Source organism: Triticum aestivum, chromosome 4D (assembly GCF_018294505.1).
Source record: "Triticum aestivum cultivar Chinese Spring chromosome 4D, IWGSC CS RefSeq v2.1, whole genome shotgun sequence".
Taxonomy (NCBI): domain Eukaryota; kingdom Viridiplantae; phylum Streptophyta; class Magnoliopsida; order Poales; family Poaceae; genus Triticum; species Triticum aestivum.
The window spans coordinates 302,949,765-302,959,739 of NC_057805.1; the positions used below are offsets into that span (position 1 = coordinate 302,949,765).

The 9,975-nt window shown below is 46.3% G+C and overlaps 2 protein-coding genes across 4 annotated transcripts in view; one reads left to right on the forward strand and one right to left on the reverse strand.

Annotated features, from left to right (window-relative positions):
• LOC123097576 (COP1-interacting protein 7) overlaps nucleotides 1-3,453 on the forward strand; it is a 7,063-nt gene extending 3,610 nt beyond the window's left edge. The window contains exons 9-11 of one of the 3 annotated variants that reach the window (XM_044519350.1): nucleotides 96-2,515; nucleotides 2,883-2,963; nucleotides 3,077-3,453. In XM_044519350.1, coding sequence (XP_044375285.1) covers nucleotides 96-2,515; nucleotides 2,883-2,963; nucleotides 3,077-3,147 — 2,572 coding nt within the window. In that variant the 3' untranslated portion in view covers nucleotides 3,148-3,453. Of the gene's footprint in view, nucleotides 1-95; nucleotides 2,516-2,882; nucleotides 2,964-3,076 lie in introns of those variants that run through there. The other 2 variants (XM_044519351.1, XM_044519352.1) reach the window with 2 other exon arrangements.
• Nucleotides 3,454-3,681: 228 nt separating this feature from the next.
• On the reverse strand, nucleotides 3,682-9,775 carry LOC123097577 (2,3-bisphosphoglycerate-independent phosphoglycerate mutase). Its single transcript, XM_044519353.1, has 8 exons — nucleotides 9,443-9,775; nucleotides 9,216-9,343; nucleotides 5,610-5,760; nucleotides 5,330-5,533; nucleotides 4,797-5,221; nucleotides 4,522-4,714; nucleotides 4,136-4,387; nucleotides 3,682-4,038 (listed from the first exon to the last, which is right to left on the reverse strand). The coding sequence occupies exons 1-8, from the start codon at nucleotides 9,620-9,622 to the stop codon at nucleotides 3,868-3,870; spliced, it is 1,704 nt and encodes a 567-aa protein (XP_044375288.1). The 5' UTR covers nucleotides 9,623-9,775; the 3' UTR covers nucleotides 3,682-3,867.
• Between the last annotated feature and the right edge of the window lie 200 nt (nucleotides 9,776-9,975).

Genomic DNA, 9,975 nt, shown 5'->3' on the forward strand with positions numbered 1-9,975 from the left:
CGCACACAATCAGATCATTTCTACAAGATCATTCCATTGTACTTTTTTTGTGTGATACAAGAAGCTAATTATCTTCATTTCTCGTTTTGCTTTAGTTGGTTGATGAGGTGCCTACTGTTGATCCGGGATTGCCAGCCCTCAGAGCTCCCCCCACACCAAGCTTCTACTGCTGAGAGAAAGGATGATGCACTTGAAACTCGTGATATCAGTTCGCAAGCCAATATCCAAAGGCATATTACCAGTAATGTTTCCCCAGCAAAGCTTGCACAAGTTGAACGTAAAATGTCAATGGAAAGCGACGATTCCTCTGAGTCCACCGATGAAGATGAAGCTGTTGTTGAAAGAAGCCGCCCCCTTATGAGATCTGCTTCTCCTAGGAGGTCTGCTTCTCCAATGCGAAGGGTTCAAATTGGGAGATCAGGATCTCGTAGGTCAACGCCAATTGCCATCAAGAGCCTAAGTTACTTCCCTCCTAGCCAGAGAGTTGCTTTGGATAAAGATGATGAAAGCAGCTGCAATGGTGAAACAGACCAGCCTCCAAGGAGATCCGACAATAATGTAAGGAGAATGAGCGTGCAAGATGCGATTAGCCTTTTCGAGAAGAAGCAGAAGGGTGAGAATCTGGATTCTGAAAGTAAGAAAGCCGGCTTGGTCGCTACCAAATCTGTACTGCGTCGGTGGAGTTCAGGAATGGGTGACTCTTTGAACAGCAATACATCGGAAGAAAAAACCTCAGATTCTACATCTCAAAGCAAATCTAACAATATGGCTTCTGATGCAGAGAAGAATGAAGCTGAATTACAGGCTGAGACAGATGCAGCGCCAAACAGTGTAGTTGCACCTGAGGCAGGAAGTTACGATGCTGATGGCCATGGCATCACAGTGTCGGAAATGGAAAATGTGGTCTCATCCCACACTAACATTTCTGCTGAACAAACACATTCTGGGCAGGAGTCAAACAGTGATAGGGCAGTGGCCTCTGCTGAGTGGAATCGTCAGAAGGAAGCCGAACTTAATCAGATGTTAATGAAAATGATGGAGGTCATGCCTGGGAAGTTTGCAGGCGCCAATGTAACTGCTACCGGGCTCATTTCTGCAAGTGAGAAGAAAGGTGGACTTCAAAGAGAGAAGCGAGACACAAAGGTTCGAACAGAGAAAAGTGTAAAGCGACCAGCAAAGGAGACGAGCACCAAGCTCTTGAAGGAATCCGTTGGGCAGAACAGAGCAGCAGTTACCCCCAAGACCAGCATCACAACAGAGAAGCGTAATTCACCTATTCCACAAAGGGCAAGGAGAAATTCATCACCTCCAGTCTTGCCAAAGGAAGTGATCTCAAAGACACCAGCAAAAAAAAGTTCCCCCAAACCATCACCTGCACCAGCTACCCGTAGTTCATGGTCAGGATCTTTGACTAAAGCAACTAGTAGTACTGCACAGAAAACTAAAAACTCTCCTGGAGCAGTTTCAACATCGACACCAACTAGCCGGAGAAGGACCGCGACAGCATCCTTGGCACCTCAGCCGATTTCAAAGGTGGAAAAACCCCTTCAAGCAGTGAAGAACAAGAAGGAACCTGTGACTGCGACAAAGACAGCCATTAAGGGGCAGGAAGATAAGAAGACAAGGACAGCAACAAAGCCAAGCAGAGTGGCTAAAAGTTCACCTGCATCAGAAGAAAAATCAAGTGCAATGACAAAGTCAGGCATGTATAACAAGGTCCCAAAGAAAAGCAGTGTTGTACCAGTAGAATCCAAACCCATGAAGAAAGCCACTGGGATTAGTCAAAGTGTTGGTTCTGGTGCTGTTAAGAGTAAAGTGCCGCAGCTTGGTGATTCTTCAAAGGGCAGTGGAATTGTTACCCGTGCGGAAGATAAGGAGCAATCTCCTGTGACAACCGAGCCAACTACCAAGGTACCAGAGGCTGATCTTGCTCAACCAGCACATGATGTTGATGAAAATTTAGAAATTTCGATCGATAATGACTTACATGTTGAAAAAACAGAAAACCCGGGCTCGAGTTTAAGCGCAGCCGAAATGGGCCCCAGTGACCAGGTTGAGCCCTCTGTCGTTGAGGTCAAACCTCTTGACGAGGACATGGACATCTCATCAGCTGCCTGGGTTGAAGTGGATCATCAAGAAGTTACTGATGTGGGTGAAAGCGTGACAGGCGAGGATGTCACCTCGCCAGCAATTGAACCGTTACCGTCTTCAAGCCCAAGAATCCGTCATTCGTTGTCACAAATGTTGCAAGCAGATAGCAACGAACCAGAAATAATAGAGTGGGGAAATGCTGAAAACCCACCCGCAATAGTTTTTCATAAAGATTCTCCAAAAGGATTCAAGAGACTTCTTAAATTTGCTCGGAAAAACAAAGGAGACAACAACACTAATGGTTTGGCAAGCCCATCGGTGATTTCTGATGGAGAGGATGAACAAGAAGAATCCGGTGCTAGTGATGGTGTAAATTCCAGCAGGAGAACTTTTGATGGTTCCAAGACTAATAGCATCTTATCAGGTACTTCTCCAGCCATAATTCAGCGTGAGCTTCTCATCCTACATACTGTAGTTTTCAAGCAGAAAGCATCTCATACTTTAGTGCTTGAGCCTCTCAGTCTTTTACATCTAAAGTTCCTTCCAGAATGGTCATACACAGCACGCCGCAACGTAACATCGACAATATGATAGCGCAGAGCGAATCTACATAAACATAGCAGTTCTGTGTTTCCGTGAAATACACGTAGACACTAGAGTACCCGCTGTCAGAAACAACTTGTCCCTGGATATTTGTTGTGTTCAGTGTTCACGAAATGGAGTAGTTATTCATTTTCCTATGAATGAAATTGCAGGTCTACCTTGTCGAATCTAAACCTCTTATTTTTCAGCTCAATCAACGACCAGCAGCTTCAATGCCACAAGCTCGGATAGGCTACGGGACAGGCCTGGAGCTGCACCGTCAACTAAAGGCTAGTTCCTTTTACCCCCCAAAATAAAAAATTATGGTCACTTGTATCTACTAGAGTTGAGTAGACGTGAAAGCACCCCTAATACATTTGTTTGTGCCTCTTTGTACTTGCAGCAGCATCAAGGTCATTCTTCTCCCTCTCAAACTTCCGGAGCAGCAAAACCAACGAGTCAAAGCTTCGATAGATAGCATGCGTTGTTATACGTTAGATGTAAAAAATGGTTTGAGGTGACTGATTGTTGAGAACGGAGCCAGGTTGTTTGTGTCCGGTTCTGCTTTCCTGCTGTTCGATATTAGCTTCTCCTTAGCGGTCCGCATATCGTTACTTTGCTCATGTCTTGCTGTACATCTTTTAAGTATTTTTTTGAGTTGTTTTAGATGACCGGTATGTTATCTTACTGGTACTATTTTTCTTTTTTGCGGGTGATCTTGGCTGATAACTGCCGCAAAAGAAAAAGACAGATTTAACTGCATATCCAGCTAGTTCGTTATATCAGGCAGCTTGACTAGTACTGATTGATGATCTAATGTTGGTGTCGCGAACATGTGAGATTTGAAGCTAAAACTCTGAAGGCTCATTTGACTTCTTGCTCTAAGTTCCCATGTACCTATCTATTTGGCGTCACCGAATTTTGAGCGTGCCAAGCAATCATCCTGAAAACGCTGCATGATTACCATGGTCCAAAACGCTCACCCAACAAACCTAAACCCAGGAAAAAGAGGCACACAATAGATACTACATACGGATACGGTATCACCACACACGGACGGATTCAGATACAGAAGTGGACATCAATTCAAATCAAAGAAAGAAAAAGATACATAGGTGGACATTTATTTACTACGTAGACATAAGCATGGCTGCGCCCATCACAGAAAGGGAAGGGGAACGGCAGATGAAGAACTCAGAAGGGAACCGGCGAGACTTGGATGAGAGTTGGCTCATAGTGATGAGGGGCCTCGAAACCATGGAGGTTGATGACTGTCGCCGCAACGTTGGCAAGCCCGGCATCCGGAAGGTCCTCCCGGAATGTAGCCCCTGGCGCAAGCCCTGGACCTCCGATGGCGATGGGGACCTGCAGGCGGGTTCAGTAAGATGATGAGAACTGGACACTCAGTCGTGCATATAGATATACATAGCACCGGGCGTCTGATGATGAAATGTGCACTCACTGGATTCAGTGTGTGTGAGGTAAGGGGCTGCACATTCCCGTCTTTGTCGCGAATTGGTTTCCCGGATTTGTCTCTTTTCACCATGTCCTCGGCATTGCCGTGGTCTGCGGTGACCACGAAGATGCCACCTACTTGTTCAATGGCGTCAAGAATAATCTTGACGGCTTCATCAGCGGCCTTGCACCCAACGATGGTGGCTTCAAGGTCACCTGTGTGCCCAACCATGTCTGCATTCGGGATGTTTACCCGTACCTACAAAACCACCACATCACTCTTTTTTACTACTCACCGTAGTTGCCAATTAACAGTTAATTTGAGGGGGATCTCATTGTCTACTTGCACATGCATGGATTTATGCTTGAGGAGGATCTCATTGTGTCAAGTACCTGATCAAATTTGCCACTGAGGATGGCATCCCGTGCCTTCTCTGCAACTTCCACGGCCTTCATTCTTGGCTGTACATTGAAGGGTATGCCGGTGTCACTTGGAATTTCTTCGTATCTTTCCAGGTTTGGGTTGAAGTAGCCCGACCGATTCCCGTTCCAGAAAAAGGTGACATGACCAAATTTCACAGTCTCGCTACAGGTCAAAACCACAAGATATGCTCAAGTACCAGAATGTTCAGAGATACAAGCTCTTTATACAGCACAAAAGTATGTACCTGCAAGCGTAGGTGCGTACGCCGTTGCGCGCCAGGTACTCACCGGACGTCCTCTCTATCTCCGGGGGAGCAACAAGGTAATGACTTGGTAGCTTTAGTTCGCCGTCATACTGAAGCATACCGGCGTAGCGAATCCTCGGGAATCTGACACGGTCGAATTTGTCGAAATCCTCGTACTCTAGCGCCTTTGCAAGCATCACCATTCGATCAGCTCTGAAGTTAAATGTCACAACAGCGTCTCCATCCACTATGGGCCCAACCGGTTTTCCGCTTTCATCGAGGACGACGAACGGGGGTAAATACTGGTCATTGGCCTTGGGATCATCCCTCAGCTTCTTCACGGCTTCAAGGGCACTTGGAAACTTGTGTGGGGTTTCACCAAGAACCTGCGCATCCCAGCCACGCTTCACAACTTGCCAATCATTCTGCATAACAACAAGAAATACAAAGTTATAACTGCAATATTGCCGCTGCAGGGTACATCCTGCAGAAACACACATTTTTTTAAAGTAGGATAGGATAGGAGAGATCACCTCATAGCGGTCCATCGTAACATACATCCTGCCTCCACCAGATGCAATTCTTGCATCAACACCCTTCTCCCGTAGCTTTGCCAGATCATTCTCAAGCGTTTCCACGAATGTGACACTGCTGCCATCCAATACGTCGCGACCGTCGGTAAGGATATGAACCCGTATCCTCTTTGCTCCATGTTCACTAGCCCCCTTCAGAAGCAGCTGCCAGAGCCAAATCATTAACATCAGCCTGGAACTACTGCAGAATGAACTCTGTTTAGAAGAAAAATGGTGTGACCTGCAGCTGGTCGATCCTTGAATGCACCCCCCCATCGCTCAGCAAACCAATGAGGTGCAAAGTACCAGTCTCAAACGACTGCTGGATGTACTTAAAACCCTCCCCCTCATATATCTTCCCAGAGGCGAGCGCCAAATCCACCAGTTTTGCACTGCACATTGTGCGCAAATGATCACTAACTTTTGCTTAAGTAGCTTCACCAAGGTAGTTGTACTGAAATTAACTTGGTCGCTTTGGTCATACATGACTGTTGTCCTTATGCTAGCACATAACCCGCACACACCATCACAAAGCACGCAGACGAGCAGACCCGCTAGAAAAAATATTACTCCATCGTCTACTTAACACCATCACACGGGGAGTGAGCCTACTTCAACTGGTTGGGGGAGTGGATGTACAAACCCAACACATGGGTTCAAATCTTCATGGAGGTGAATTTAGGTTCCTATTTATTCTTAAGGACCAGGCTTTCCTAGTACTCACGCATTTATTCAAAACTAGGCTCGGTGCATAACCGAGATTAAAAATCCTAACACTCATACTTAAAAAGCCGTATGCATCCATAGTTGGTGAAGAGGCGAGGAAGTGAAATTCTCCCTGAATTTAGTCAGCTACAACCTGGATCCGTATGTGGTCGTTACTCACTCATGCGGACTTCAGGGACTTCAGGGAGCTTTTGGTTATTGGATGCAGCCGCTGGAAGACCGTAGCATCGTAACCTGTTCTTTATCGCCCGATGTGGCGTTTTCTTGCCGGATGTGGCGCTTTACAGATTTATTTTTTCATTATTGCTCGGATTTTGAGCTTTCTTGAAACTTAAGACCTTGTTACGCTTTTTAATAATATGGCTGCATGCATCGATTGATGCAGAGGTCGGAGGTAATCCTCCTTTTCAAAAAAAAACCTTAAGGCCTTCCACTATGTAGGCCATAACCGGTGCCAAGTTTGCTTTTTGACATTTAGCACCGATGCCCTACATTGTGGTGCCAAGTAAAAAATTCTAGGCATCGATGCTTCTACTTGCTCCGGTGCCAAATTTGTTGAGCTAGTAAAGTAAGCATGTCACTGTCCTTTCTTACGAGAACCAACAGCCCAAGACACTGTTTGTTGGGTAATTTATTACTAGTTTATATGTGCTTGGGCCCGAGCTGGCGTCGATGCCAAATCTCCTACACTGTGTGACCGGTGCTAAAAAAAGTTCAACTGGCATCTGCATGTACGTGGCCCGCTTTTCAGAAATGTGGCATCGAGCACATAGTGGAGGGCCTAACACCATCACATTTTGTCCTGCCCGAAAAACGGAACAAGTACAACAAGTACGGTTACAGTGTCAATCGCAGGGATTAAAGTAAAACCAAGGTGTGTATGAACGGCCACTAGGTCACATGCCTCCGTTTGTTCATACATTATTATACCAGCATAGAAAGCCAACATATAAGTTTAGTATCTAAAGATGACTAAATTCGGCAACAAACATACATACACAACACATTTTTTTTGAAAAGAGGAATATATTAATATCAAGTAAATACCAATTACACCCAGTCTCTGCACCAACAAGATCCCTAAAAACATTCAGGATGCACACAACCAAAAAAGAAAATAAAAAAGGAAAAAGAGAAAACGACCCTGCCATGGTGATCAATCACCCGCAGTAGCAGCACTCTAACCACCACCAAAGACAACACCCGGACTAGAAAGAAGGTTCTTCAAAAGCAACGCCTCCAAGAAAGAAACAAAGCACAAGCGTTGTCGTTGCCTGATCGAAGATCGTAGGTTTTCACCCTGAAGAAAGAATGTGTTTCCAAAACAATGACTTCAACAAGGTCACTGTCAGGCACAACCAATAAAGGCTAGACCTTGGGTTTTCACTCTGGAAAATCACGTCTCGGTACCCAAAAGAGCACCACCGACAAAAAAGTCCACCAATGTTGCCGCCCCCACTTGCGGAGGCTACTACTATAAGTCAAGTACCACCATGCTCACAGGAACTCGTGCCCGGTCTAGACGGGAACATATCCTGCAAGCCAAGCCTGAACAACTGCCTGTGAAGAAAGGTCTTCATCGCATCAAAGACCCCACCTTCGTCATTTGCAGGTCGTCCAATCATACCATGGCATTCTCCGCGTGTGTTGAAACTTTGGAAATCTTGGTGCAGACATGTCCTAATGTGTCAACAAAAACAGAGCTTTGCGATACCCCGGTGAAGCTGGTTATGCTGATGTTTCGGGTGCACACGACCGACCCCTGTCCAATCAAGGTGTCCAAAGAGCGCCATATACGCCAGTCCTTGTTTTCTTCAAAGGAGACGTCCGGAACTCGCCAATGGCCAGATCAAAGAGGATTGCTTTCACGCCGAGCCCGCCGCACACCTCATGTGTAGTAGCCCAGCGCGCCCACCACACCGAATCCATGGTCCAGCTCGCAGCAGAGAGTACAGACCAGATCTGCCGTCGATAGTAGCCCATGTCCAGGGCCCTCGTGGCAGACGAATCCGCCGCAACCCGACTTCGCTGGTACAAGCCGTCGGTAGCAGCCACCTAAACTGTAGCACAATCCGACCAGCCAGTGAGCGATCATCAGCTCAACCAGGCCCTTTGGCCATGAGATCTGCCGATGACAACCGTCCGGGGTCGCTCTGGGAAGCGGTATGCCTAAGAAGTGTTTATTCAAATTCCTTTATGAAGTGTTTATTATAATTATTACTAGCAAGTAAATACCCCTTTTACATAGTTTATTATCACTATTACCACTGTAGTGTCGCTGGCTCTGTTAACTATTCGCAAGATCCCAAAAACAAAGTAGTAGAAAAAGAACACAAATTTGGAATGTCAGGCAAACTCGAATCCTACATGAATGATTGTGTACCAAAAAATGATCGATTGTACTATAAGAAAATAAAGGATTCTTTCTAAGAGGTTCGAGCAAACCTAAAACTTTCTTTGAAATGTTACGCATGGAAATCACTGAGAAAATGCTTGATAAATAGGATTCAATACTACTACAAATCAAACAACCCACTTAGGGAAATTCCTACAAATCTCAACCCACTTAGGGAAATTCCTACAAATCTCATGTGTATGCTCCCGAGGTCGAGTACTACCCGACTCTCTTTGGAAATAAATAGCACCCCGACTCCTCTTCGGCAATAAATAACTCGCAAATAGAAATTTCAGTAAATAATCCTAAGGAGTGAAATTCCTAAAATACCTATGAAAAAACTTTGAATCAAAGAGGTCCTAAGGAGTAAGATAGCCACCTTTAAGCAGATAAATAAACAAGTCTCCTTGTATGGCTTCACCAAATTTTCCTAACACAATGCAAATCTTATTATTCTAGTACTCTCTCCGCCAGGAATTAACTGTAGTGTATCTACACACTGAAACACGTGAAGATACACTCATTTTAGAGACAGATAATTCTGGACGAAGGTTGCACTAGCAATAATACTACACCTACGAAACCTCCTACGAGTATTACGCAATAATACTAAACTGTACGTAATTGCCCGTGGATGTAGCATTGCTCTTGTACTAGTACTAGTTAGGGAAGAGCCACAACATGTGCACATATTATTGGTAGACAGCGGGAAGCCGGGAGCATTACCCTTGGGCATATATCTGGCCGGCTCCTAGCGCATTGTGGCCGACCTCGCTGTTCCCCATGTCATCATCCGTAGGCAGCCCCACGGCCGTGCCGTGAGCTTTGATCAGCCTCCACCTCTCCGGAGCACCCTGCCATGCAACCACACAAGCAAAGGATCTGCATCCGCATGTAGGAACCGAACCGAACCGAACCGATGAAGCAGCGTGAGAGAAGAGAGACGCAGATACCTTCTTGAGGGCGTCGAGGGTGGGGGTGTCGGCGACGTGGATGCAGTTGAAGGGGTCGGGCGGCGCCTCGCCCCAGCCGTCCAGCACCACCACGCCCACCACCTTCCCTTTCCCCAGCCTCGCATGTTCAGCCAGCTTCCACGGCCTCTCCTCCCCTGCCCCCGGCCTGCGCGCCATCATGCGTCGGCTTGTGTGATCAAAACTCAGTTCCTGAAGCAGCGCGCCGGAACAGGGCAAGAGTTTTGCGGGGTTCTGGCCTTCTGAGAGAAGCGGTGGAGAGATTGCCGAGTTTTTGTTCGTAGGAATCGGCCATGCTTGTTTTCTCTGGAAGGGTCTGGGCGCCACGAGGCAGCTGGGAGAGGCACAAGTGTAAAGACGTGAGGAGCTGGTCCGCTCATGAACCTACCTGACAGTATGATGCTGACCCCCCAGCCAAATTCAAAAAGAAAAAAGATTTCCATGCCAGTAAATTATAGAGCAAAGTTGGCACTTTATTTATTTTGGAAACGCCAGAAGCTAGTAGTACCGTAGAT

What these genes read in the sequence shown, in the direction of transcription:
- LOC123097577 (XM_044519353.1), bottom strand. Translation starts at nt 9,622, where the DNA reads ATGATGGCGCGCAGGCCGGGGGCAGGGGAGGAGAGGCCGTGGAAGCTG. An exon ending in CAAGGATCGACCAGCTGCAG is followed by an intron (nt 5,534 to 5,609) that starts GTCACACCATTT and finishes TGGCTCTGGCAG; the next exon opens with CTGCTTCTGAAGGGGGCTAG. An exon ending in GTACGCACCTACGCTTGCAG is followed by an intron (nt 4,715 to 4,796) that starts GTACATACTTTT and finishes TTTGACCTGTAG; the next exon opens with CGAGACTGTGAAATTTGGTC.